General features: G+C 42.0%; 2 protein-coding genes across 3 annotated transcripts; one reads left to right on the top strand and one right to left on the bottom strand.

Moving 5' to 3' along the window:
- Window positions 1-22,724, bottom strand: trmt61a (tRNA methyltransferase 61A). Its single transcript, XM_044166286.1, has 4 exons — window positions 22,447-22,724; window positions 20,382-20,722; window positions 10,479-10,745; window positions 1-760 (listed from the first exon to the last, which is right to left on the bottom strand). The coding sequence occupies exons 2-4, from the start codon at window positions 20,710-20,712 to the stop codon at window positions 447-449; spliced, it is 912 nt and encodes a 303-aa protein (XP_044022221.1). The 5' UTR covers window positions 20,713-20,722; window positions 22,447-22,724; the 3' UTR covers window positions 1-446.
- ckba (creatine kinase, brain a) lies at window positions 21,692-27,340 on the top strand. 2 transcript variants are annotated; one of them, XM_044166281.1, is made up of 8 exons: window positions 21,692-21,846; window positions 24,886-25,073; window positions 25,193-25,347; window positions 25,433-25,565; window positions 25,940-26,111; window positions 26,211-26,334; window positions 26,479-26,668; window positions 26,855-27,340. In XM_044166281.1, the coding sequence occupies exons 1-8, from the start codon at window positions 21,836-21,838 to the stop codon at window positions 27,031-27,033; spliced, it is 1,152 nt and encodes a 383-aa protein (XP_044022216.1). In that variant the 5' UTR covers window positions 21,692-21,835; the 3' UTR covers window positions 27,034-27,340. The 2 variants fall into 2 exon arrangements, with proteins under 2 accessions (XP_044022216.1, XP_044022217.1); XM_044166282.1 differs by lacking the exons at window positions 21,692-21,846; window positions 24,886-25,073 and adding exons at window positions 23,679-23,833; window positions 24,239-24,440.
- Window positions 27,341-27,636: the final 296 nt, after the last annotated feature.

Raw genomic sequence — 27,636 nt, 5'->3', positions numbered from 1 at the left:
TCTTTTCGCACATTTATTGCATTTACTTGGATACAAAAGTGCAAAAAAGAAAAAGAAAAAGAAAATATAAAACAATTCCTTCCCCCAACAAATGAAAACACTGATTAAAAGTGATTTTTATAAAAGGGGAAGCATCTTATCAGTTATAAGCTAAAAAGTATATTCTTCTCAAATGAAATCACTGTCAACTTGATTTTCACTCTTGCTTGATGCAAGCAACAAACCGGTGCCAAGTGACAGGAGCTCAAAATTATGTAACACAAGAGTGTAAATCCTCTTGGTGCTGCAGCGCCAACCGGGACCTGGAGGAACCTGGTACCCTGCTGGATTATCACAGTCTTATTAATGTACATGAAAAATAGACTGGAGCGAGGCAAAGAGTACGGATTATAAACCTGCTCCGATTTACTGGTGGTGGAAATAAAGAAAGAAAATCACTCTGAGCTTTAGGTTCTTGGTTTGGTAGCGAAGGTGAGGTACCCTGTGTGACCTGGTATTTCTCTGGGTGGGGTGGTGGTCTTCATGGCGATGCAGGCCTGGTTTGGGGCTGAGGTGGGGGGCGTTTTCTCTGCAGCGTCGGGCTGAGTCAGGGCGGAGGGGTCGGGGCCGAAGTCGGGCAGCGGCAGGGAGACGGTTCGCACGTCGTGGACTCTCAGCAGTACCTCCACGGTGCTGATCTCCTCAAAGCCCTGATCCGCCAGAGCCTCGCACGTCCTCTGGACCTGCTCGATACACGGAGAGAACGAACACACTCGACCTCCTGGAGACAGAGAGAGAACAGTTGTTGTTGAACAGTTAATGTCTTGTTCCCCCATAATAATAAAGACCAGTCAGTAACAAATGTAATGCCATGCTAGTGACGTGGCTCTATGTCGGTCTGTCTGTCCACCACTGGTCTGTCCAGACTGAAATATCTCAACAACTATTGGATGGATTGTCATGACATTTTGTACAAACATTCATTGTCCCCAGCGGCTGGATCATACAGACTTCAGTGATCCTCAGACTTTTACTGTAGCGCCACCGTGAGGTTCACATTTGTGGTTTTAAATGTCTCAAAACGAAATGAGTGCACATCATACAGTCACTGAAATGGTGTTGAAAAGCAGCGATAGAGTGTCAGAAATACATTTCCCCAAAAATTAGGTGCAAGAGGTTCAAGTTTTCATTTATTCCATGTGCAATAAGTGCTCTTAATTCTAATACCACCTCTTGGTTCCCTGCACAGCTTAGCGTTTTGTTTTTCTTGTATTTATTCTTCGTGTTGCAGCTTTTGTTGCTTTTAGCATACACCTTGTTGTTTTATTCTGAATTGCGTACATAATACAGCTCTTCAAGTGTGTCATGTGTGTTTTTACTTTGTTTATGTTTCATTTTTTTATGCCGCCTTTCTGCAAAAAGAATTTCCTCTTTCGGGACAATAAAGATCTGAACTGAATCTGAATTGAAAACAACAGTTACATGTAATCTAGACGTCTAAAAAAACTTTCACTTTTCAACCAAATGTATCCGTGTTAATCTAGATATCTGAACATCTTATGTTTTTTTCTTAGTTTTGCCAAAAGTACATTAGATTAGAGTCCATGAGCTCATGCATCAGCAAATAAAAGATTGAAACCCAACTTGGAACTCAGCTAATGCTACATGCTAGCAGATTTTGCCTGCAGAGCAAAGTTGGACTGTTGTCCTGGTATATTTTTATCATTAGTATAAAACCATCTGCAATTATTCAGCAATCCAACGCTACCCCAATATACCTGTAAAATATTAATGTGTCTAAACACAAGTATTTTGAATTCTGTTAGTTTACAGTACCTGGACTGGGATAACCAAGTCTAACTAACATTTTAGTTAGCTGCTGTGAGCCTTCCTGTGTCTTTTTAAACTTGTTTATGTAAAAAAAAAAAAAAGAGGTTTTATGCTCTTTTATTACTTTTAACTTCATTATGCAAAGCACCTTGAGTTGCCCCTGTGTATGAAATGTGCTATATAAGTAAACTTGCCTTGCCTTCCTAATAGCTAGCAAGTTAGCAAAACAACAACAGTACAGCCGATTTGGCAGTCCCAGGTGAGTTTTAACAGAGTAGAGTCATTAAGGAGCCATGCCAACCCCCTACCCTGAGAGGTTCGACATGCAAGGTTTATTAATACAGGACACTTAAAAAGATTAAACAATTTACCATCCTTGCATGGTTAATATGGCCAAGACACACATGATCGCGCTTTAGGGCAAATTAAACCTTCCTCAAAGCATCAAAAAGGAGTGTAGAAGGTGCATATTTTCATTGTTATCTCTGTGTGTCATCTGAAGGAATTATGCTTAAAAAAACAGCCATGGACAAAGAAAAATAATCTAAACCAGATTTATAAACTTAATATGGACTTAATATGAAATTTAGTCTCACTCTAGGGAAACCCATGATACTACTATTACTATTAATAATTTGTTTTTCTTACACCCAAACGCACTTTCAAAGCATATTTTGTTTTCCTTAACAAAGCAGGCCTGTGACCCGTTGGGCTCCAGGCTGGAGTTTGTGGATCATCATGGGATGAGCCGGCGCTCTAATAAACAGAGATCACCTACTGGCTCCAGCCTCTTGTCTCTAAATGAAACCCTGCGGTGATCGCAGCGGGAGGCCGGAGCAACGGGCCAAGACAACTTTCACCGTCTGACCTGAAGAGCGAAGAATGTGACTCTGACCGGTGCAGCTGGGGAGGGGTTCAGGGTTAACAAACCAAAATGAGTTTCTATATTATATATTTACTCTTAAATCTAAACTGCTGAGAAAAAGGAGTGAAGGCATGGAGAAAAAGAGTTGTCTTGTCTTTGGGTGGATTTTGCAGTTAGAGATGTTATTTAAGTGTTGAGGCATGAAATTGGTGCATTGGTGTACAGATTGCAAAGCCCTTTCAGGCATATTTGTGAATTTGGTATATATAAATCAAACTGGTGATTCTTTTAATGTGTTTTCTTTCTCCAATACAGTATATGCATGATGTCAAACTCACTATGCGTTCGGTCGTGTGTGTTTGTATCTGTCTGCAGCTAATCTCGCACACTACTGGACCCATCAGCCAAATATTTTTGTGCACATTTATGACTGAATGCTCTCTGGTGGTTGCGGTGATTCACAATTTTTGAAAAACCTATTTTTACTGACTGAGCCTATCGTAAAGCTTAGACTTTCGTCTTTTCCGCAGTATTCACCATTTTACGAGATGCGTTACGACATAGCAAAAAGGCATTTCCGGCAATCAGCTAGGCTAAAACAAGTCTGTTGCAGGCCACATTTTGGCTTTTGTCGTGGCTGAAAAACTGCCATCCATAGTACCGTTCGGTCTCATCTTGAACCGGAGCATCTGCAGATTAAATCCACACTCGATACGTTGTGATCCACTAAAGTTAGGCACTACAAGATGAATAAATCCCCGCTTTTGATTTCTTTGCCACCATCTTGACTTTAAGGGAGCCGGGAGGGACAAATGAGTGAGATTCAACTCTTCTTTGTTTGGGAGGAGTTTTATTTTGTGTGGTGTTACAACAAAACGTTCTAAATAAATAAATAAATAAATAATGTTTAAATTCACAAGTTTGGACGTGTCGTCAGAAACACCTGACGGAGATCTGCACTCTACTGAGTGCACTCTTCTAGTTTATTATACTTTCAGGTGCACCCCAGACTTTAAAGTAGTCCCTAAAAAAGCCTGTAAGTGTAGCTGAAATCCTCCGTTTCCACCTACTAGCCACAGTTTTGTTTTTGTTTTTTCACCTATTGAGCGTCCAGAGGGTCACAGAACACATCTGTGCTGCAATCTGCCCATTTAATCTCACTTCACATTTCAGAGAGGAATAATCTGCACTCAGCAGTAATAATGACACAAACTGGTGCCTGATGGGAGACGACATGTGTCTGTGATTCAACCTTCAAATTCTAACGTCATCAACGTGTAATACCGAGTTACACAATGAAATAAAGAACAAGTCTGCAGAGGGCAGCCTTGTTGAAGAGTCCACTGTGTCTGATAAACATTACAGGAGACTTCGGGATGTTTCAGATAGCAGTCGTTCCTTCAGATAACGGGACCAGTGTTCTCCCTCGAGACGGCCATAACACAACTCAATGGTCTCCTAGCAACCAGGACGAACACACAAGGAGGGGTTGAGTTGATGATTATACAAGGGTGTCTCAAGGAGTTATTAATAGTCTTGAATATGAACTGTACATCCACACCTACGATCTATACATGCGTGAAACTATGATTCCCTATCGGGTTCTTGAGTGTTTGTGTTCATGGGACGTGTTTGCTTCATAATAAGACTCGTAAGTCTCACAGCGAGCAGGAGGGGGTGGGGTGTCATGATCCAGGGTCCTTCTGAGAGAGCAGCGAAATACAGGGCCGGGCTGCAGGCCAAAACATTAGAAGAATTACAACTTGGGAGGGGAAAAGAAGAAATATTTCACTGCCCTTTGTCTTACACTCTGCAGTAAACCAGCTCTCAGCAACTTCTTCTTGAGCCTGAGAAAAGATCTCGAGTCAGTCCGGAGTGATGCGCCGAAAAATTAACGTGAAAAAAGTGAAGAATTTTGGCCGTGGGTGCCTTTTATTTTTGTTTTTGTATGAACATAGAACAAATGAGGTCTGGTATAATATTATAAACAGTTTAGTCCTGCTCTATATGAAAAGTACAATAAGATAACTTCTGTTATAAATTAGCGTCATATAAATAAAATTTAATTGAAAATCTTGGACATTACAGCGCAATCAGTGAATAGAGAAAAAAAGGCACAGGTACAGTTCATCATGCATATAAAATGGTACAGACAAAGAAAATACGAAAAATTGTTAAAAGTCTAGATGATTATAAACAATCCCATTTTCCCCAGTATTTATCCCTCTTCTCCTTTTAAGAGTGAAAGTAATTTTCTATAATTGAGTGAATAGAGTTGATTATGTTGATACGAAGGGCAATGGTGGGAGGGTTCCTCTGGAGCTAGCATTTTGTAATTGTTTTTTTTAAACTAAGGCCATAAAAATCTTCGGAAAAAGTTATGTGTCGCTTTTACTGAGACCTTTAGGAATATTTCAAAAGGTATAAAAAGGTTAAAGAGAAATCAGATTTCAGGTCCAGAATCTCTGAGACTTAGCGGCCCGCTCCTTTCCATAAAAGGCTCAACATATGGAAAAGACCACAAAATATGTGCATGGTCCGCCAAAACCAATCCATACTCCCTCCAGCAAGAGTGCTGAGACCCACTTAATTTGGATTTCTGGTTGGTGGTAATAAAGAAACAGATTTAGCCAGCAGAAATCTCTCCAAAACTAGGAGCTAGTCGAAGTACAGTGGGGTTTCTGATACGCTCCGCAAACAACATGTCTGGTAAAACACTGACTTTTCACTCCAGCAGCCACAAATCTAGCTTCCTATCATGTGGTGCACAACACCTTTCAGACCTTTCCAAGGTGAATTTTGTTAACTTTTCTATCTTTTGGCCTTTGGTTGAAGCATTTTGGGGCAGCGGTGCTCAGCTTGGCTCTGGCTCTCCGGAGAAAACATCCAGTCTCTGCAGTGGGAAGTAAATTAAGCCTTTCCTTGTGGAGCCACATTCATCAGCTCTCTCCCTGCAGCATAACCCTGTATGGTCATGGGACTGCTTCTACAATGGCTGCACTCTATTTATCTGTATCTGTATGTGTGCATGTGAGGGTCAACAGCTCATGAAAGGAATATGTAGCAGTGGCACCATAAAAGGGATTCAGAGAGGAGGAGAGAGAGCAGCATCCTCGCTCCTCCTGCATTCCTCTTCATATTGGGGCTTACTTTTTAAAAATCATGCTGCATTCATGTGCCGCGGGAATATGAGCATCTACTCAGGCTTTCAGACTCATAAACCACTGATCCTGTGCATCTCAACAGTGTTGAGGCAGTTCATTGGATAAATGAATTTGAGTAAGAAGATTTCGGTGGTTGTGGTGGCACCATGCGGTATTGCTTTTTTCAACCATTGTGACATAAAGTATTGACTTTTTTCCTTCTACCAAACACTAAAACAAAGACTAAGTCGCTCAGGTTAGCACGTGGTCACAAATCCGATATAAACCGGATCGGCACTGGCACCAATATTGGCTTTTTTAGCGAATCAGGTATCCATTTCTTCAGCAACGTCATTAAATTGAGTGTTTCCACTATCCGGTACAGTCATTGTGACACGGCAGCCCGCCGACATGCGTTTTAGCGCCACATCAATCCCTGGCTTAATGTTAACTCGTAAAAATTCCACGCAGTGAGGTTTAGAGATTTTAAATTTGGGAAACAGAAAGCTTCGGTACTGGATCGGTACTTGGTTTCAGGAGAGAAAAGTTGGATTGGTGCAAAGGTAAAGAAAGAAAAGGAAGAACAGAAAGGAGGAACACAACATGCGTTATATTAACTCATGTTTTTGCAAATCTTGGGTTATTATTTTCACACATATTCTCCATACTGTTAAGATTTGCACATTCTTTAGTCAATATTTCGTTCATTTTAAATACCAGATCTTTTCATTTTTAAACATATATTTTTAATTATTTTTAATTAAGCTTGTATAGTTTCTATTATTCTTTTATATACACTTCTGATTATTTTTCACTTTCTCCATCTAGCTGTACTTACTTCTGTCCTTGTGCTGGTGCAACATGTGAATTTCCCCTCTGGGGATCAATAAAGGTTTGTCTTATCTTAAAGTGAGTGGAAGAAGTAAACACTCCAGATATTTAAAAAACGCTTAACATACTTGGTGAAAACGGTCCGACACTGAAAGGGTAGTGAGGAAGGGCAGGTTGCTATGTGCTCTACGTATATCATATACACCTTGACTTTACTTCTAAACACTGTCCACCTGAGTGAGCTGCCTACCTGCCCGGGCATGCTGCTGGTCCTGGTTGTCAAAGACACCCCAACATACTTTGTGCCTCAATGGCTGAGTTTATTCTGTGACCAGGAACCACACACACACACACACACACAAGGGCAAAGTTAATGAGAGCTGTGCTGGCGAGGATCGATGGTCGTCCTGGGAGTGCAGAGTGAGGCGACACGGCCGGGGGGGAAATAAATTCACTGGCTGGTATTTTAAAATGTGCTCAGTCACAGTCATGTTCCTGCTGTGCCAGGACGAGTCACAGAAAAGTCATAATCAGGTGATGGTTGGCAACTGAGGCCACGCCACATATATATATATACACACCCACACATATTTTAATATTATTTACCCAACAGGACACTTCGGTGGCCTTCAGTCATTCATTTTCCCTGGCAGGTTTATTTAATGCTAGTGCTGAGCCTAAAATGGTAAATTTGTTGTAAACGATAACCTTAATTAGACAGTAAATAAGATCATGTGCTGAATTTCAGCATTTAGATGATCTGTACCACAGTCCACTAAACTACCAGTCCTGGTTAACATGATGTTTTCTACGTGATAATAACAAGTGGATATGTTGTCAGATACAGTCAAATGTTTCTCAGAATGGGCTGAAAATGTAGTCAGACCAAATTTTGTACAACTGCTGATAAATGAGTGTAAGGTCTATAACTGATGAAGTAATAACAGTGACTAATAATGTATCAACAGGAAATTTTCATTCATAACATTTTTAATCAATATTATTACATAATCTGTTAAAAACGTTACCCACCGCATGAGAAACTGGAACCAGGGATTTGCTGCTTTTTATCCATATCCAAATGTAATTACATATCTTTGGGTTTTGGACTGTCTGACAAAACAAGATATTTGAAGTAGGCCTGCAACTAACTATTTTCATCACGGATTAATCTGCAGATTATTTTCTCATTAATCGAGTAACTGGTTTGGTCTGTAAGATTTTAGGAAATAGTGAAAAATACCTTTCACAGTTTAGTAAAGCCCAAGGCGATGTCATCAAATAGCTTGTTTTGTCCGACCAACAGTCAAAAATTACCGAGATATTCAGTTTACGATCACATAAGACAAAGTAAAGCAGCAAATCCTCTGTAAGAAGCTGTAACCATCGAATGTTTGGCATTGTTGCTTGAAAAGATCGATTATGAAAATAGCTGCCGATTAATTTTCTTTCTATCAACACATCGATGAATCGTTGCAGCAATATTGAAGACGTCACCTTGTGGAAATTGTGGAGGGCATTTTTCACCGTTATCTGACAATGTATAGACTAAACGATTAATTGAAGAACTAATCGACAATAAAAGCAAAATAACTGCTTGTTTCTCTGTGCTCGTGCCTTTGACAACTTCTCTTCTTCCCTCGGCTGCACCTGAGGATGGCTGGCAGTGAAACTCCATGACCATGACGCCTGTAGCACACATCGGACGCACTGCACAGACAGATTTGAGTAGTCAGGGTACAGCAGCGGAGATGTGTCGATACGGCGAGTGAATGTTATAAGACTGATGCTTTTCTGGAGAGTTGACATGCATCAAGACGCTGCCAGTGTGGGGGTTTTTAACCTAGAAAACAACATCATACACTGTCAGCTAAAGTACCATGAAAAAGTGAATTACTGGCATCCACTAGAAAATGGACAGGGGCGAACAACGTTAGCTCACTTTGGGCAAGGTAACGTCACTGAAGCTCAGTTAAACAGAAACCGTTCAAGTAACAGAAAACACAAAACAAACATGAGGTCAAGCAGAGTCTTGCATCAAGCGCTGGTGTGTCTGTGATTTGCCCAGGTGGAGCTCGAACCCCGAAGACCCCCATCCTTCAGATCTACACGAATCACACAGGTGCCACACATTTCATTCAAAGCGGCAAAATTTGTGGAAAAAAAACGACAAGTTTGCAGCGATTACATTTAAAACTCATTTTGATGGTGATCTTGCTACATTTTGAAGTAATTATGTAATCTGGGAGTTCTTAAAAAACAACAACAACTGTCCCATACAAAACCGCAGCAGCAGAGAGAAAGAGATAAAAACTCTCAGATAAGCTTTTTGCACGAATTACCTCACTGGTGACAAAGACAAAATATTAACATTATGGGTGAAGGACTAACGGCTCATTTATGCTCAACGTTAGATACGTCTATAGATACAGACGGAGCCTTCTGTCTGTAATCTGCGTTCATTTCGTCTGAAAGCTTACGGATACGGACGAAACGGAGCAGTACCACCGGAAATCTTGGGGGCAGTGTAGCCAAGAGTTAAATGCTGCCTCCGCTTTTGCCTCTTTCTTAAGGAGGTACATTATTACGACCTCCTCCACCGCCGCCATGTTTGTTGCTGTCAGAAACTCTTGACTCCGAGCTGCCCTCTAGTGGATGTATTGCCTCACATTCATGCCAACAAAGGCACATGGAAGTATGTGGGCAGTGACGGTTAGATCGTTTGAAATGGACTTATCTATGTTCGTACATAAAGGGAGCATGAATGAGACTTAACTGTGCCGATTGCCCGTCCTAACTGGGCTTCATGATGACACACATTTTGTGACTGTAAAAATATAAAATGTGTACGATGTAATAAAACGCTGTGTTATGAGGTGTGGATTCAGTTCTGTGGCAATATCTGAGGTTGTGTTTTTGTTTTTGAAACTAGGTGACAGATTTCAATGAAATCTGGTGGAAAGTTACCCAGGTGCAGCGAGTTTGCAGCTATGTAAATAGGAACCACACTATTCAAATTCCATCACATGAAAAAAACTCATTTTGATTGTTGCTACATTTTGAAGTAATTATGTGATCTGGGAGTTCTTACTTCACTAGTTGCTTCCACATGCACCTTGCTTTTCTTGGTAAAAACACACACAAAATGATGCTTTCAGCGTGAGCTTGAAAGACTCCATTGGTCGAGTACTAATAATAATAATAAAACTTTATTTATAGAGCACTTATCAAAACAAAGTACAAAGTGCTTCACAACAAGAAAAATAAAATACCACAGTGAATGACGAAATATAAAGAAATAAAACACATAAAATACACAAAAGCAATAAAATAAACAGTAAAATAAACAGCCAGTTCAGGTAAAATCAGGATCTGCTTTCAGATAAAAATGTGTTTTGAGACGGGACTTAAAAGAAGACACTGACTCAGACAACCTAATTTCTTCGGGCAACTTGTTCCAGAGCCTCGGGGCCCTGATAGCAAAAGCTTGTCCCCCTTAGTTTCCATCCTGGACTCAGGAACAGACAGAAGACCCCTGCCCAAAGATCTCAAACTACGTGAAGGTTCATAAGGGATTAAAGGTCTAAAATATAATCTGGGGCCAGTCCATGAAGAGCCTTAAAAGTAATCAACAAGATCTTAAAATCAATCCTAAAACAAACAGGGAGCCAATGTAAAGAGGCTGAAACAGGTGTGACGTGGTCGTACTTCTTGGTCGTGGTTAACAGCCTAGCAGCTGAGTTTTGTACAGTCTGCAGTCGTGTCAGAGTTTAAATAATGTAAAGGATCTCCCTCACACACACACACACACACACACACTGGTGTCCTACCTTGTTTCTTCATAGCAGTCTTGGCGTGTCTCACTGCCTCCCAGGGGCTGGGGATGTCCAGGAAGACGGCATCTGCCACCCCGGTCACGCCGAACCCGTCCTTGCACACGTCCTGGTTCCTGACCGTGACCAGATGACCCACGCGGTGCTCCTTGAACTCCTCCGCCGCCTTCTCCGCCCGCTGCTGGTGGAACTCCACCGTGTGCAGGTGACCCGTGGGGGCGATGGTGCGCAGGATGGCGTGGGAGAGGGAGCCGCTACCTGTCCCTACAACACAGACACCACAGACTTGACCAAACTGACCAAATAAACATTATGGCTTTGTGGCTTATGCATTTGCGTGGTCTTAAATCTATCAAAGAACCTGGTGATGAAGACACACTGAAGGTTACAATTTGTGTTAACTCTAGCTAATGTAGCTAAATATCGCTGTTTCAGACTTGGAGCTTTAAATGATAGGTTCACAATTTTCAAGTATGTCTTAAAACAGCTTCACATATTAACATGGAAACACGTTTTTCTTGCTGTAATCATTCCTCCTGTTCGTACCAGCCGTTAACAGATCATTGTAGCCTAGTATGCTTTAGCTGTTTGAGTTTCAGGTGCGCTGTTATATCCTCCAGCCAGCGTTTATAGTGGACAACTATTGCTTGGTTAGCAGGCATCTTTAAATCCTCTGGGACCACTCAGAATATGGCGGTCAAAGGGCTGAGATCAGTAACTGTACCAAATACATTAGAGAGTGTATTAAAAACACCGGTACAAAGATCCTACAGCCGCGGACACGTCCAAAAACAAAACCTCTTATGACCTGGTTCACGAGCTGCTGCAAGATTTCATTTGAGATAATGCTTGTCGACTGCCATCCACTGAAAGGTGTAAGCATGAAGAACCACTGACACATGGATGATTTCGGGATCTTTTTTTAGACATCACATCATGTCGCATGTAAACTGACAAACAGGCATCTCCGAAAATGACACAGATTTTGCTCAGGTCTTCAAACCAGACAAATAAAAAGGTCTAATTCTCCTCAACAGGTTTTTTTTTCCAAGTACAGCGTGGACATAAAGCCACGTAATCTCATAAAACCTCAAATTTACGACTTAGAAATGACGTTAAAGGCTTTCCTCTGTCCAGAGACAGTCTACAGAAAGAGCTCACAGCTGTTACTACAACACACCCACATTTTCACACTGGTTCTCTCTCCACTCTGGCTGATAAGTGGATGCTACATTTCTGAGTAGGTCCCTCTTTGCCCTGCAGTGCCCTTAATGCACGCTAATGTGCAGTTTGCGCAAGAGCGATGCGAGTGTTTATGATTTTACGAGAAGAAAAATAACACCGGTCATGTGACTTGCAGTTAAGGCGGGGGGAGTGGAGCATCGAGAACACAACTAGAGGCCAGCAGATCCAATCCTCCTCCCCCCTCCTTCTTCTCCTGACATTACGTCACCGCCGCCTTTGTTCGTATGCCGCGACAAAGAGGGCAATGTTTACCCCACAGCAGCACTTTGATTAAACCTCACACTGCTGAGCCGGATGGTCTGCGACTGGAAACAACAGTAAATGGGAAACTGTGGATGAATGTAGTAAAACATAAGAATGAGGATACACAAATGTAAATAAGGTTTAAGTTGGATGAAAAAAATAACTGTCCCATACAAAACCACAGCGACAGAGAGACAGCTAATAACTCTCAGACAAGCTTTTTGCTTAATTACCTCATTATCGTTACGGGTGAAGGACTAACTGTGCTGATTGCCTGTCCTAACGGGACTTCATGTTGATCGGTGACTATAAAATATAAACTGTGTACAATGTAATGAAATCCAATACAAAAGTCCTGAAATGAATACCATCGTTTTGTTGACGCTGTGTTAAGAGGTGTGGATTCAGTTTTGTGGTAATTTCTGAGGTTGTGTTTTTTGTGTTGTTGTTGTATTAGATTGTATTATTATCTACTTCAAGGAAGTTATGTTTTCAGTTCCATTTGTTTGTTTTTTAGTAAGACGGATTTCTCAGAAACTACATGACAGATTTCAATGAAATCTGGTGGAAAGTTAGACCAGAAACAAATAGATCTGTAATTGGTGTAGCTTATGAGTACGGGCCATTTCCGCCTACAAAAATGTTGCTTTTTTCATCAATCCTATTGCAAATTTAATCCACATACATAAAATAATAATATAAAGTATTTTTCATATGCCATACCATTTTCCTATAACTGATTGCCAAACACTTGAGTAAGTGTGGCCTATTTCACATAAACTGCCATATTTCCTGCACTGTGCAGTTGTAAACTAATTTAGACAATGTGTATAAGGCTGCAACTAACAGCTATTTTCATTACAGATTAATCTGTCAATTATAGATAGATCTGTCAATTATCAAATTAATCGTTTAGTCTATAAAATATCAGAAAATGGTGAGAAATGCCTACCACAGCTTCCCAGAGCTCATGTCTTAATGTGTTGAAATATCTTATTCTGTCTGATCAACGCTCAAAACCCCAAAGATATTCAATTTATAATAAAAGAAAAGCAAATCTTCACAACTGAGAAGCTGGAACCATAAAGCGGTTGGGTTTTTGTTTGTTAAAGGTGGGGTGTGCGATTCTAATCCAATACACGTCTTTTTGTCAGATTCAGCGAATATCTCCTCACAGTCCGCTAGCTGTCCGTTCAGTGTGTGCGCTGAGATAAAACTCTGGTGTTTGTACTCAGCCCTGGCTCTGTAAATGGGAAACAAACAAAGTGGCTCGGGCTGAGCCAAACAACACTATTCCAGCCATGATTTGTGTGTCAGGTAACGTTAAATGACTTGCCCACGGACATTCAGCTTCCTTTCTAGTTTGCCAAGATATCCTGCTGCTGTGATGTTAGCTATAGTAGCAGGAGAGTTGTGAGCATCGCTGTCTGGAGCTGCTGTGCCGGCTCTGGGAAACCGTTTCGTCCTCTCTGGCTGTTAGCTTCGCAGCAGCAACTGTAGCGACAGTTTGCTAACCCACAACCGAGCTAACGTTAGTTATGTTACTTGCTGTGTCGTCGTTCGCTCTATATCATGGTATTGGTATTTCTCCAGAATCGCATACCCCACCTTTAAATGATTTAATTGACCGACTAATTGATTAATCAACAAATTGTTTCAGCACTAATTAACTCCTGTAGCAGTCAACAATTGTGCTTTGATTTGGTGGCATTTCATCGATATGTGGCGCTACAGCAACATAATTGAAATGGCCATAAAATCCAAAACAACTAATCCACAAACTACAGCCTCACATTGTAACACTGCTATACAGGCTGAACACATCGATCCTCATCTGCAAAGTAGAGTTTACTGTTGTTGAGAGATGGGTGAGCCCACAGCTCAAACACTGTCTGAACTCGATCCACATAAACAGACGATCAATCAGCACAGAACCGACTCTGGACCTCAGGCTTCATGCCAGGGTGCTGACGGGTTCGGTTTCCATCCTGGGTATCCTGAGGGAACATAGCCACATCCACCAGAAATACACTCAACAGAAAAATGGAAATTTGTAAATATAAATGAAATGTGTTTATAGAGCACAAATCTTGACCCTTTGTTCTAAACTTGCCGTTTTTATTTATCAGCAGTGAGAGGCATCTGAGTACACAAAGTGTATTTTCCACCCAAATGGTGGAATCGGGAAAGGGCAAATTTAATAAAAAGGATCTGGTGTTGTGAGTGTGTCTGTAACTGGAGACAAATTATTTTATTGGGAATGTGAGACAGTCAGTCCTAAAGTCAGACAACGACTTTCTGCTAAACCACGACTTGCTCTCCCAGGCTGCAACAGTTTACTTGAGGTTAGGGAAGTGCCAACACATTACTCAGTATTGGTAACTGGTTTGATACGAGCCAAAAACTGAAACTACAAAATGATTTGACGTATTAAGAGAAGAAGGAACACATGATAACAACAGTTGCCTGAAATCATCATGTCAGCTGTGTGGAGATATTTTACACTAAAAAACAAACAATGCAAACTGATGAGTGGAATCAGTGTTAACCTTGCAGAAGTATCATGAAAAGGGACTTTGTACATGCAAGGAGAACAAAAGTGTTGGAAACTCACAAGATAAAAATTGCTCCAATGACGAAGCATGAAACACTCCCACCACACAGCAACAAAAGCAGAGAAAATTGTGACAAACTCTTTCCGAAGTTTAAAATGTGAGGTTTTGATGCAGAGTCTGAGCAGCTGTTGAGTCATTTGTGACTCAGTATTGGAGTTTGAGCATTTGAACTCTCATGCAACATGCTTACAGATCCTCACAAAGTGCTTTTTAATGGTTTATTAACAGCTTTGTAGCTATTAAAGAGGAAATAAGCCTGCAGACATGCTAGCGGCTCTGTGAGGCTGTACTTAGACACAGTGTTGCTTTGAGACGTCAGCATACTAACATGCTCACAATGACAATGCTAACATGCTGATGGTAAGTAGGTATGTTTACCATGTTCAGCATCTTAGTTTGGCATGTTAGCATGCTAAGCTTTGCTAATCAGCACTAAACACAAAGTGCAGCTGAAGCTGATGGGAATGCCATTAGTTTTTTGTAGGTATTTGGTCATAAAGCAAAGTATTGTATAAATTACAAATTTAACCTGATGGTGGTACTACAATTCATCCTGAGGGGGCAGGGTGGGAAATTAGCACCAATTAAATTCAATTTTATTTATATAGCGGGCACTTTTCATGTAGAGCAGGTCTATACCGTGCTTTTTGTCAGCCACCAGCCAAATGCGGGTAAAATATTAAAAAGAGGCTGGCAGATTTCAGACACAAAATAATGATTTACTATTGAGTGGCTGGTGAATTTGAACATTTATCGGTCAGTGGGTGGTAGATGTTCACATTTTAAAAAGTTAATTTCCCACCCTGTGAGGGGGACATGAATATAAGAGCCAAATTTCATGAAAATCCATCCAAAGGTTGTCAACACATTTCACTCAAAACCACAAACCTGAGAATAACATTTCAGTCATTAGGATACAGCATCAGGGGACTATGAATGTCTGTACTGAAATCTGTCCCAATCCATCCAGTAGATTTGGAGCTATTTCACTGGATAAGTCAACATTTGACCGGCTAATGGCACTAGATGAAAAGTCGATGGTCACATAAGGAATTAGGATTTGTCATCTTTGGACCATGAATGTCTGTACACAATTTCATGGCAATGCATCGAACAGTTGTTGAGATATTTCAGTTCCGACCAAAGTGGTGGACCAACCGTCCACATTGCCATCCCTAGAGCCATTGTTGCTAGAATATTAGCACTGTATTACGATCAGTATTGTCCGATACTATGCGTTGTGATATCTGCAGTGGTTCATGAAATTAAAAAAAGTGGTATCCAACCATGTGTACTTCAGGGTTTCATAAAGAGGACATTTGGACATGTGTCAGCTAAGAGATTTGCAGATAAAACACAGTGAAATATCAGGGCACTGTGTCTCTCCACTACAGTTTGTTGGAGGTGTACTAAAGAGCGGAGTATTGATGATGAATTGCCCTTTATTGAGAGCGTTGCTTTGATGCAAATGGTCAACCCGGGACTCATATCGACGTTTCTAATCTGCTCGCAGAACAAGACGTCAAGTCAGTGGACAGCTACTGTAAGAGAGGAAGCTGTGATACAATGGGATGAAAACGGAGTGGGGGGAAGGGGACTGTTGACCTGAGCTGTAGGTCATCCCTGCTTTCTGTTCTCCATTTACTATCAAATACAACATGGTGGTTGCCTGGATGAGAAGCAAAACCAGGCCAGAAATCAAGGAACTGAATTTCCAAGCATGCAGTTTACAAAGTGAAAGTAAGACAGTAACGTCCTGCCATCATTAAAACACTCAACCCCAAAATGCTGTAGTGGAGCAGCTCGAAGGCCAAGTCTACGTGGCTGTGGTTGTTCTGGCAGATCTTGAGTGACTGCTTGCTGCTATGAAGTAAGGCTGTGCATTTTTTAAGGCTGATGAAACAGAAATTGATACACATATTTCTGTATTTAAGCTGCCACTTGAATTTTTTTATGCCCCAAGAATCTAGTGTATATCACAGAAGTTCACACGCTTCTGTAACAGTAAAGAGACCATTATGAGATACTTAAACTCTCCGATGAAACCAGATTAATGAAATTACTTCAGGGTTAGAAGAAAACTGTTCTTAAAAAAGGTTAACAGACAGTTTTTCCCTCCATCGTATCAGCAGCGGATGAGACATTTGATCCAATTCTGGCGCAGTATACTGGCAAAACGATCTATGGCTGCAACTAAAGGTTACTTTTATATTTGAATTGTCTATGAATTCATTTTTCACTACATTCATAATATGTTTAGATCAAATAAAATGACAAGAGCCATTCATAAGTTACCAGAGACCAAAGTGATGGTCTTCAATCTGATTATTTTGTCTTACCAAAGGTCAAAATATTTGAAGGTACTTATATTACAACCATATAAAACAGAGAAAAGGAACAACATCTTTGGAGTTTAGAGGCTGTAAACAGCAAATGTTATGGTATTTGTGCTTGATAATAATGATTAACTGATTGTCATAGATAGATGTCACTGATCAATCAACTAAATATTTTAGCTCTAATTGAAAGGCCTGGAAGTATTCTCCAAATCAAATAAATGTTTTTAGTTATTACATTTTATTTCATTTGTTTAAAAAAAAACAACAACAGACATTTAAATTTTTTCAGGAAAACTGTTAGTTACACAGATTCATATCTAGGAGCAACTGGCCAGTACAAGCACAGCCTTATACTTAGTAAACTTAACATGCCAAGATATTCTGCAATGTGGGCAAAGGCAGAAAAGAAGAAGACTGCTAGCTAGTAAACACGAATGTAAACAATGCAGGATTTTAAATACTTTTTCAAAACTCAGCTTTGTAAATGTTTTATGGAGGAAGGAAATGCATTCAACACATTTGTTAGACCTGAGGGATACACACAATGACTTTTGGTGACTCCACAGGGCCCCTTTAACTCCAGCCATGTCCTCAGTAATGTCTGTAAAAGCTTCATATCTGTAAAAGTGTCAAACATTTGTCCAAACTAGCCTTTTCGGATCAAGCTTTCCATTATTTTTCAGGTTAATATTCACACGAATGGAGACTAATCGGACACATGAGATGAAATACAATTTTGTGAGTTTGCACAGATTAAATGGTGGGTCTGTACCTAAAAACAATACATTGCATAATCCTTCACTAGCTCCCCACCTACAACACCGCAACAGTTTTCATTACAACGCAAAAACAAGCCACCTGAAATTGAACCCTGCGTCTCTTCGTCAGTGGGCTAGAATTTGTACCACCTGTGCGAACCCTGGCCGGTTGAACTTGATGTTTTTGTACAGCCTCAACAGTATGACTCAAAAGCCCTTGAGTTACAGTGAGTATTTGCCGAGTATACTGGCATAGGAACCTGCTTGATGTGAAGCACTGATACAGGTGGAAAAAAACTAAACACAGTAAATAGTTAGCTTCAAACACTTGGCCAGCCAGCGCAGTCTACCTCCAAGGTGACTCCTCTACATGACCGAATGCTCCTTCAAAAAGGACTTGGCATGTAAGGTATAAACTATTGCTTCTAATCGCTGCATGTTTATACAAAAAGTCTCCCCTCCACAGGACAGCGCGTACTGGTTACAGACTATCATGCTGAACATTATGAGTCACCACTGTATCGTACAAACGCTAATTAGCACCTCATCGACACATAATGACACTCAAGTGTTATGCGCGGCGAATAAAACGCTGCATTCCAGAAGTAATTTAATAAACCGAGCATTTCATCTGATATTTCGAACCATTATTCCTCTGAATTTAAATGTGACAAGACTCCCAATGTGGTGGTTTTATCTTAATGCGTGTATGTGGATGCACAGTGTTAAATACACATAAAAAATAAAAAGAAGGCCAGAGTAATGTGATGCCAATGCAGATACTGCAGCCCTCTCCATACTGCTAATGTGTGTGCTGACTCAACAGATTTCCTACTCATTCATCACCCCCTCCAATCTCAAACTGCACACACACACACACACACACACACACACACACAATTTTCACTAAGTACAATCAATAAGGTGACATACGCAGGGCTGCCAGCGGTAAAACATGATGAGGCACTGCACCACACAGACATTAACATCCTCTACCATCCCCCCTCGCTGCCCTTGGACTAGAAGAAACTGCAACAGCGAGCCGAAACACACCACCAACGCACTCCGAGCGATTGCAATTAAACAAATGGAAGTGGAGGATGGAGCTGAAGGCGAAGCTGTGGTCGGAGCAAGAGCCAGGGGGGGAAAAGACAAAAAGTGACAATGTCAACAAATACTGTATTACATAATTTTCTTACGCACATCTGTGGCTATCACATGGTGTTCAACATCAACAGCTGAGGCTCTGTGGAACAAAACATCAGACTCAAAGGTTTGAGATTAAAATCAGGCACTTCTTAAAGCTGCAGAGGTAAAGATTTGAGGCCTTAATAAATAAGATATACTGGATTTATGCTTGGTGCAAGAGGCCCACGGCTGTTCCACCTCGTAGATAACTACAGTGCAGGTTATGACTTCAGCGTGAGATTTCTCCCGTTCATAGCACCACTGCAGCACTAGACGGACGTATCATGCTTTAATTATAATCCCCACGGTAACTCTCTTTCAACACGGACAGGTTTGCCTTGTCTAGAGAGCTGTGATCGGAGCGAGCAGAGGGTTTGCTGTGGAGATGGCTTTACTAAATGTGTGTCGCTGAAAGGGAGAAGCCTTTCTTCAACTTGCTTAATGTTGTCTTCAGTTTTAAACAATGTCCACCGGCATCAGGAGCTTTCAGGAGAAAACAACAGCCCTGATGCGAAGTTACATTTTAAGCAGGTGCATGTAAGCTAGGGTGTAGCGTATAGCTTTCCAAAAATATATATTGATCTGCTTTCTTGTCCTGCTGATTTCCTTTGGTATGAAGCTTTACAGACTAACCGGGTTGATACATATTAACATGCTCTGTGCTGTTGTCCAGACAGTTTCCTCTTGTTGCCATTTACAACCACCAACATGCAAAGTGACACAGTGCAGCTTCAAGCAAGTTATCACAGACCAGAGCCCTTACTGAAATGAGAATACTGAGGCCAATAATATTCAAAATTCAACCTTCAAGCTTTGTCTAACCCATTAAAACACATTTTTGTATAAATGTGAATCATATTGTATCTTAAAAAAATTATACATTAAAAGATTTTTGTATCGCATCTGATATTGTTTTTTTAGTGGCATTTTCTTTCGTTCTGCTAGTTTCCATCGTTTTGTGTCTGGGTCCGTCATTCCAGCAAAACATTTTATTCACATAGGGTCTCACAGGAACTTCCAGGGTATAATGAATCCCACTGAGGATGTTTGAATGCATGAGAGACATGTTCGTGAGTATCTGCTACCCTGCTAAAAACGGCTCGTGAACTTTCTTGTTCTCTTAAACCAAACGTTCCTGGCAGTCGCAGCGGACTATCTTGTGATTATTTGTGTGTGTAATGATTTTGGTAATGATTGTTGAATGAAACAGGCAAGCTGCAGGTTGTTTAACAGTTAATTAGTGTTAGCAACATGGCTAACTAGCTGTAGCTTCCCCACTTGATGAGGCCATTCCTTATATAGACCATTCTGTGCCAGCGTCAAAATTCTCAAATGCAATTGTTCATGACTATGTGCATTAAAAACAATAATCCAATAAAGTTTAAACCATTCAGGTCGGTTGAGGCGCAGCTTTCTCTTGTAACCAAACTATGTGATCTCTTGATTTAATCTGTATTTGTGTGGCTTTCATTGTACAAATACATTTGTCTTGGATGTGAAGTAACCCCTCACCTGACTCGCAGACGATGGATCCGGGCTTCAGCTCCAGCATCATGGTGATGGTGGCGATGTCGGTGGTGTAGAGGATCTGTGTGCGGTGCGGCAGGGTGACCGTCCACAGCTCAGGCGTGGGGTGAAGCACGTGGACCCACCCGCCTTTGCTGCAGGTGACCTTCGACCCGTAACGCTGGCCAATCAGGTCCGTGGAGTGGCGAATGACCCCGTAGCGCGTCTGCGTTTGAGCGCCCTGCTGCACCTTGACTGGCATCATGGACTCGTGGCCCAGGTAGACGATGGCAACGTCCCCGTCCTGAATGAAGTCTGAGTACTCCACAAAACTCATGGTGAGCACTCTGTAACAGAGGGGGTTGGAGATCAACTCAGAAAACTATTTATCAACAAACAGTATGCTTAAAATAGGCAAATACAATCTTCTCAACATTAAAATGTTGGTCCCGGCTTTTCTTGTTGTGATATTTTGAACATACATGCCAGGAACCCTCTTTTAGGACAACATCCTTACCTGCCTCGAATGCGCTATGTAAATGTACTTTAATGCTCTAAGTAAGATTATTAAATTTTCCATTGAACTGAGCTCATTTCAGGCTTGGTAACTTCTTCATTTTTTTTTGTTCTCATTGCATGCTCAGTTGGATTGAAGATATACTATACAATGTTTATTTCTTCAAGTATATAAGTTCTTGACATTTACATATTTTCTGTTATGGCAGTAAATGGGTGTCCAATTCAATTCAATTAGGGCTTTATTGGCATGGGAAACATATGTTTATGTGTGTGTAGGTCATTCACTGTCCCTCAGGTTGTGGCATGTTGATATATATTGGGCAGCAGGATCTGCCCTGTCTCCTTCTCCTAGGAGTATTTTTTAATTTTGAGAGCTCATTTAGCTCTTTGAAATCTGAGATTACAGAGCAGGGAGATATTCAGACAGTTTATAATCTCTTTTTAGGGCCGGATAAGATTCTGATATACTTTGGCTTTTAGTTTCCTTCTTTCCAATGTTACAGATTCACTCAGTTTCTTTACATTGCGTTATAATTTGGTTTCCTCTGATTGGATTTTGGCAGTGCTGTTGTGAGACTGGTCAGAGTGTGTCTGGGGGGGCAGTTAGTCTCAGCACCAACTGACATAGGGGAGGGGACTCTTCTCTGGGCTCAGCTCTTGGGTTTGGAGGGCTCTGGGATGGAGGGGGTCTCGGGGATCTAGGCACCCCTACAAACCGCTCCTGGATGCTGGCAGCAGGGGCCCTCGTTGCCACGGTAACCGCTCTCAAGCCATTCCGTGTCACGCGCACAAACCGTTATTTTTATTTAAAACAGCATCTTCCCAAACTGAAGAACAACGAACGGCCGTTTCATCTAACAGCTCACTTCGCTTCGGAGAGAGAAAGCCGGATTCCCGTCGCTGCTTCACGACAGAAAGCGGACGAAAACATATCAGACAAAATGGAGAAGATGTGAGTGAGATGAACGGATGCTATCGATGTTCGGCTGACGTTACGTTTCTGATGTTTCTTGGAGAAATTCTGGTTTCGTGTCGAAGTCTGTTTCCCTTTCAAATAGTGTTTCTTAGGGCTTGGGTTAACGTTAGGTTTCGGTTAGGTGTCGCAAAGGTTAGCTAGCTAACTGTTTGGGATTATGGATTCAGATTAAAGTAAGGGAAAACACAAGTCGATGGAGAAACGGACTTAGACTGAACACTTGAAGAGGGTTTTCTGTACGTTAACTAGCTAACTTAACGATGATATAATCCTAACTGACGATAACGTTAGCGGTTAACGAATACTGTTAAGTTAGCTAGCTAAAGTTAACTCAAGTTATTGGGTCACATTAAATAGTTTAGAAATTATTAACCCAATTTCTACATTTTAAAAATTATTAACAGAATTTCTAACCTAAAAAACCCCATAAATGTCACAGTGCAAAATGTCTGTACGCCTAACTGAAGTTTGTGTTCAACGCTGGTTCGACTTGCTAACTAGCTAACATGCTAACGTTAGCTACAGTAACCGTTAACGCTTAGCACGCGACAGAACCGTTGGCGACTCGCGACCTACCTTCTCCGGAAGCGGCGTTCTTTGGCTGCAGAGTTTATACACAAACTATGGTCCGTAAAACGACAAATTCTGCTCTTAATGCCGTTGGATGTGCGTGTGGACCGCAGTGACAGCTACCCATTCATTCCCCCTCCACACACGTGGTGTTGTTTTCAGAGGAAGTTGAGTAGACACGACCGGATGCTGAGCCGCTTCACGAATTTGTAAACTCCCTTCGCCAGCAAAGTCGAGCCAAACAGGCTGTTCAGATGATTTGTAAATCTGCTATTCACCTCCAGACGCCCGAAATTTTTACGGTTACGTTAAATTGTAAGAATCCCCACAAAATACGAGAAAGCTATTTCCCCAATGGTGCCTTTGTAGACGAATATTACACCATGTTTAAGTTGTAAAATGTGCACACGGAGAAAAACAACCCATAATCCTCATCACCAGTTTGTTAAACGGTAGTGAAGAAGTAACACCACACTGTAAAAATACTCCACTACAAGTAAAAGTCCTGTTTTTACTATTTTATTTAAGTAAAAGTACAGAAGTAATAGTAGAAACATTTACTTGAAGCATCAAAAGTAGAAGTTATGCAGAAAAATTGCGCCTAGTGTTGCATGATTAGTTATATATTGCAATTTTGGATTATTATTATTATTACTGATGCTTTCATGTGTAAGTAGCATTTTACTGTTTTTGGTCAAGGGGGTGCTAATTCTAACTGTTGATATGAAACATTTTACAAGATGATCACATGTTTTGTTTGTAAATTTGAGATCTGAAATGTAACTAGTAACTATAGCTGTCTAATAAACGTAGTCGAGTAAAACGTATAACCTCTGAAAGGCAGTGGAGTATAAGTATACAGTAGTAATGGTAATACTCAAGTAAAGTGCCTCAAAACTGTACTTAAGTAGGCTACAGTTCATAAATGTAAATATACATTGTTACTTCGTTACTTTCCACCAATGCCAGCGAATTAATATCACAAGAGCTATTGCACCTGATCAAATTTAGTTTGATTGGCTGTATAATTCATACATTTAGGCCTACATGGGGTCTGGAAATCTTATAAAATAAATCTTTGCATTGGATCAGATAATCTCATTTTATTTACAAATTGCGATTTTTTTTTTTTAACACAAAGCTGAGTTAGCAGTGTAATCTGTGTATCTAGAAGGAGTCCCCACTTCACAAAGCAGCCAAACAGCGCGTCCAATTGAATGAATGGACTACAAATACTGACCAATGGGAGGAGAGATGGTCTACTATAAATCACCGTCTCAAGTCATCAGACTGACCGGAGAGCTGCTGGTGGTTTGTGAGCTCCTCGGCCGGAAAAATAGGGATCTTTGTCTCAACCCCTGGTAGTAATAGTAATCCACAAATCCGACAACAGGTAGGAATATTGTTTAATTTAACTCCAAATTCCGTCTCTCACGCCGAGTATCTTTGGTTTTTAACTGTTCATAGATAGCTGGGCGGTAGACAGATTATTTTAGCCTTATGGATATGTCCGCTTTTCACTACAAGTATGTTAGCTGCAGTTTAATAAAGTAAAATAAAACTATACGATGCATAACATTTCTCACAAAATGTATCTGCTGCACATTTCTGCATTCAGGATATTTGGTTCACTGCAGGATATTTCACCGTCTATCTGCGGTTATTTAGTCACTTAAACTAAAATGTAACATCCATAATAATCCCGGTATAAACTGTAGACTCGATGCTGACTGTCCACACTCGGCATTGGGTTTGTTTCGCTGCTTTTCACCGTCTCTTCCCTCCATCCTCCGCCCAGGGATCAGCCATGCCTTTCGGTAACACGCACAACCAGCTGAAGATGAAGTACACCTCGGAGCAGGAGTACCCGGACCTCAGCAAACACAACAATCACATGGCCAAGGTCCTGACTCCTGCTATGTACGAGCGGCTGAGGAGCAAACAGACACCCAGTGGATTTACTCTGGATGATGTCATTCAGACTGGGATTGATAACCCAGGTAAAAACACAAGCGGCTTTTCGGCGAACCCGCCATCTGTTCTGCCTGATCGACCGCGTTTAATGGCCGCAGCGGCGCTCTGGGCTTCGTGTTCCTGCGAGGGAACACTAACAGCTTTTTGCACTGTGACCTTGCCAAGGGGATAAACTATGACCAACATTTAGAGACATGGAGAGCTGAATCAGTTAGAAACTCCTTCTCTAAATGGGCCTCCATTATCAGCAATAAAGCAAATGGTAAAGGTTACCTGGGTTACATAATGACTGCAGGGCAGCAGCTGATAATCCACCGCTGCTTTCACTGTTTTATGATGTCACTTAGTTTGTAGTGTAGATTAACTTATCATCTGAACAGTGTGTGGCTCATGTTTGGTACTCAGATTAACCAGGTAACTGACGTACAGCAGGTGACTTGGCCTCACCCTGTAGACTGTGTTTCTGTTTAGCTCTGAGAGTATGGCCAAGCTGACGCTGAAGAGGCTGTCAGCCGAGGACGAGTTCCCAGATCTCAGTCAGCACAACAACCACATGGCCAAGTTCTTAACCCTGGACATGTACAAGACGCTGAGAGAGCGGGCTACACCCAACGGCTTCACCATAGATGGTGTCATTCAGACAGGGGTTGATAATCCTGGTACAGTTACAGTCCCATCCTGAGACCTGATGACACTCAGCACATTCAGTTAGTGAGGATGTTGGTTTGTCTGTCCTTGTGTCCACTGTCTCCTCTGACCCTGGTGACTTTGTGTGCAGGCCACCCCTTCATTATGACTGTGGGCTGCGTCGCTGGAGACGAGGAGACATACGAGGTCTTCAAAGAGCTGCTGGACCCCGTGATCGAGGACAGACATGGAGGATACAAACCCACAGACAAGCACAAGACCGACCTGAACCCAGCCAACCTGAAGGTACCGCAGCCCTCTGCCAGTTAACATGGCTGACTGTAGCAGTGGAACTGAACAGACTCTAACATGTGTGTGTCGTCCTCCTAAGGGTGGCGACGACCTCGACCCCAACTATGTTCTGAGCTCCCGTGTCCGAACAGGCCGCAGCATCCGCGGCTTCTGCCTGCCACCTCACTGCAGCAGAGGAGAGAGACGCGCCGTGGAGAACCTCTCCATCGAAGGTAAAGAGACCACTTGAACCTGTAACTGAAGGAAGTTCATTATTACTGACATTGCTTCTGTCCACGCTGACTGCCATCTGTACTAAGTACATGCAGACGGAGACATGGCTGCAGCGGAGTGTTGTGGCCTGAACAGTTATGGGCAGTTATGTCCAGTGAAGTCTGCATGATGCTGATTTGTGAAGCAATGGGTGGCCTCTAGTGGTAGCAGGAGGAATAACAGACTATAGTGCAGTACACTAAAGTAAAGGTGAACTTGAATTTGCTCCCTGACTCTGAAGCCAGTCCTTCACAGGATGAGGATCCAACATGGCTGCCTGTATTTGTTTTGGATCTGGCATATGGTCTTTGACCTTGTATCTCTCTCCCTGCAGCTCTGGCCTCCCTGACCGGAGACCTGAAGGGGAAATACTACGCCCTGAAGAACATGACGGACGCTGAGCAGCAGCAGCTCATCGATGACCACTTCCTGTTTGACAAGCCAGTGTCTCCTCTGCTGCTGGCCTCAGGGATGGCCCGCGACTGGCCCGACGCCAGGGGCATCTGGTGAGACTTTACCTTCACTGACGTTTGTCACCTAACCGCGTTTTTGTTTTCTGTCTCAGAAGGAAACTGAAGAATTGTAATCTTGTCTTGTGTCTGAAGGCACAACGATAACAAGACATTCCTGGTGTGGGTGAATGAGGAGGACCACCTGCGTGTGATCTCTATGCAGAAAGGCGGCAACATGAAGGAAGTGTTCAATCGTTTCTGTACCGGACTCACCAAGGTTGGTAGGAAATGTGAAGTTATTGCTGTAGTGGGAGTTTGTCTGTTTACATGAGCCAGACGGAAACGTGTTTGTGTAAATTACTCTTTATATTGACTTGTGTGATGTTCAAGGACCTCGTTAACCTGGTTCCTCTGTGTTTAGATTGAGAGCCTGTTCAAGGAGAGAAACCATGCATTCATGTGGAATGAGCACCTGGGCTACGTCCTCACCTGCCCATCTAACCTGGGCACAGGCCTGCGTGCAGGTGTGCACGTCAAGCTGCCCAACATGAGCAAACATGCCAAGTTTGAGGAGGTTCTCAAGAGGCTGAGACTCCAGAAACGTGGAACTGGTATGTAGAAACTTGATATTTATCTTTACTCTAGTTGCCATGCTGCTGCCTGCACGGCCCGAGTAACGTCAGCGCTTAAGACCTCCTGTCTAAAGAGCTCTACGTTTTAAAGCTCTGTAAATGCATCTGTTCAGCTAGACTGTGACTCTAAACTTGAGTCTAAGTGTTCTGTCTTGGTACCATCAGGTGGCGTGGACACGGCCGCTGTGGGCGGAGTGTTTGACATTTCCAACGCTGACAGACTGGGCTTCTCTGAGGTGGAGCTGGTGCAGATGGTGGTCGATGGAGTCAGGCTGCTGGTGGAGATGGAGAAGAAGCTGGAGAAGGGCCAGTCCATCGACGACATCATGCCCGCCCAGAAGTAAAACCACCCCGACACTCCTCCCCCCCTCCCAGTATCCTCTCCCCAGTACCCCCCTCCTCCTCTCCCCAGTACCCCCCTCCTCCTCTCCCCAGTATCCTCTCCCCAGTACCCCCTCCTCCTCTCCCCAGTACCCCCTCCTCCTCTCCCCAGTATCCTCGCTCCCCCTCCTCAGTCCCCCCCCCCCTCTCTCTCCCCCGAACCCCCCCAGTCTGAATGAATGCACTCTATCAGTTTGGCTTTATGTATTTAAGAAGACGGTTCCTGTACAGTGAGGATGATCTGAAATAAAAACAATCTTATTAAACTTGTTCTTGTTTCTGACGTGTTCACATATTCAAGGATTCTCTGAATCTCGCCTCTTAGGTTAACTCGTAGAAAATAGGCCCATTGTTTTCTGGCTGCACCTCCCTCATTACTGTTAAATCAGGTACTTAACGGTAATGAGGGAGGTGCAGCCAGAAAACAATGGGCCTGATTACTTCCATAGGTCAGTTTCAGGTGAAACTAGCTAACAGATACTCAGGTACATCATGTAACAGAGTAGCTTCAATTTCTAGTTCCCATCCCTTTTTTTTTTTTTTTTCACAATTGAGAATGACTTCCG

The sequence above is a fragment of the Siniperca chuatsi genome, linkage group LG15 (genome assembly GCF_020085105.1).
Source record: "Siniperca chuatsi isolate FFG_IHB_CAS linkage group LG15, ASM2008510v1, whole genome shotgun sequence".
NCBI lineage: Eukaryota > Metazoa > Chordata > Actinopteri > Centrarchiformes > Sinipercidae > Siniperca > Siniperca chuatsi.
This window is presented reverse-complemented; position numbering and strand designations above follow the sequence as displayed.

What these genes read in the sequence shown, in the direction of transcription:
- ckba (XM_044166281.1), top strand. An exon ending in GGAGAACCTCTCCATCGAAG is followed by an intron (nt 25,566 to 25,939) that starts GTAAAGAGACCA and finishes CTCTCCCTGCAG; the next exon opens with CTCTGGCCTCCCTGACCGGA. An exon ending in CCCGACGCCAGGGGCATCTG is followed by an intron (nt 26,112 to 26,210) that starts GTGAGACTTTAC and finishes TTGTGTCTGAAG; the next exon opens with GCACAACGATAACAAGACAT.
- trmt61a (XM_044166286.1), bottom strand. Translation starts at nt 20,712, where the DNA reads ATGAGTTTTGTGGAGTACTCAGACTTCATTCAGGACGGGGACGTTGCC. An exon ending in ATCCATCGTCTGCGAGTCAG is followed by an intron (nt 10,746 to 20,381) that starts GTGAGGGGTTAC and finishes TCTGTGTTGTAG; the next exon opens with GGACAGGTAGCGGCTCCCTC. An exon ending in GACTGCTATGAAGAAACAAG is followed by an intron (nt 761 to 10,478) that starts GTAGGACACCAG and finishes CTCTGTCTCCAG; the next exon opens with GAGGTCGAGTGTGTTCGTTC.